Source organism: Phalaenopsis equestris, unplaced genomic scaffold, assembly GCF_001263595.1.
Source record: "Phalaenopsis equestris unplaced genomic scaffold, ASM126359v1 Scaffold220691, whole genome shotgun sequence".
Taxonomy (NCBI): Eukaryota; Viridiplantae; Streptophyta; class Magnoliopsida; order Asparagales; family Orchidaceae; genus Phalaenopsis; species Phalaenopsis equestris.
In genome coordinates, this window is record NW_018238954.1 from 1,286 (window position 1) to 2,417 (window position 1,132).

Consider the following 1,132-nt stretch of genomic DNA (forward strand, 5'->3'; position numbering starts at 1 on the left):
AAGAAGGGTGGGAAGGAGAGGGAGGAGGAGGTGGTGGCGTCGATTAGTGCGGGGGTGGAGGGGAGTGGGGAGGGGAGGAGGGAGAGGGCGTAGGACGGGAAGGAGAGAGGAGAGGAAGGTGGAGGGAGGGGGATAGGAGGGCGGAGGCTGTGGAAGGTTTTTGTTTCAGAACAGAAGCCGCTGTGGGGATCGATGGAAGACATTGGCGGACGCGAAGGGAAGGGGAGGGAGGACTCGGATGGCACATGCATTGTATTATATTGAGCAGCTTGATGGGAGTGCAGGGTGGATTATTATTTATATTTAGAGATCTACATACCTAGCCCCCATTCTCATGTATTATTTCATCAGTTCCCTAGAACTTTTAATTTTAATTTATGACCAACGTGAAAATATAAGAATCGTATATACTTACGTTCGTGTCGCCCAAATTTTATGTATTTACATATCTACCATCTAAATTTTAATTTATACGTCACCTAAAGCGTTCGTCAATAAAAAATACTATTATTTGGACTTATAAAAAGTATAATCAATTTTTTGCATGCTTTTGCATGCTTTATATATATATAGAGAGAGAGAGAGAGAGAGAGAGAGAGAGAGGGGGGAAAGGAGCATTATTCGGGTCTCTGCATGTTAATCACAAAAGTTAAGTACATAGTGTTGGGAGAGGATTTCTGGAATCTAAAAAGACATAATACAATACGCACTCATAAGGGGGTTTCTCTACCACATTACAAAATCTCTCAATAGTACAAAAAAAATATCAAAACAAAATAAATACCAAAGAAGGTCGTATACCCAAAAAAGAAAGGCTTAGGAAAAAGGAAACTACAACGTTGAGAGCCCAAAATAATAAAAAACCGAGAGCTTCTCCAATAAACACAAGCTGCTCCAAAAAATTGAGACGGCACCAATGTCTGAAAACAAAGTCCGCAGAAAACGCCTCTATAACTTGAAGAAAACTATGTATCCCTGTAAATTTGTAACGTTGTTGTAGAGATAACAAAAAAAAAAAAAAGAAACTTCAACGAGGCAATAATCGAAACAACAACAGCAAAGGTCAGGGAACCCGCAGGCAATCAGAGTCATGAAGTTGTAATCAGCCATTAGAGGGCAAGCCATAGACATG

At 40.7% G+C, this 1,132-nt stretch overlaps 1 protein-coding gene across 1 annotated transcript in view; it reads right to left on the reverse strand.

The window, feature by feature from the left end:
• The window catches only part of LOC110037541 (4-coumarate--CoA ligase-like 7), a gene marked incomplete at its 3' end in the record, with an annotated part of 1,331 nt that extends 957 nt beyond the window's left edge, over window positions 1-374 (reverse strand). Inside the window, exon 1 of the mRNA XM_020742211.1 lies at window positions 18-374. Coding sequence (XP_020597870.1) covers window positions 18-251 — 234 coding nt within the window. The remainder of the gene's footprint in view (window positions 1-17) is intronic.
• Window positions 375-1,132: the final 758 nt, after the last annotated feature.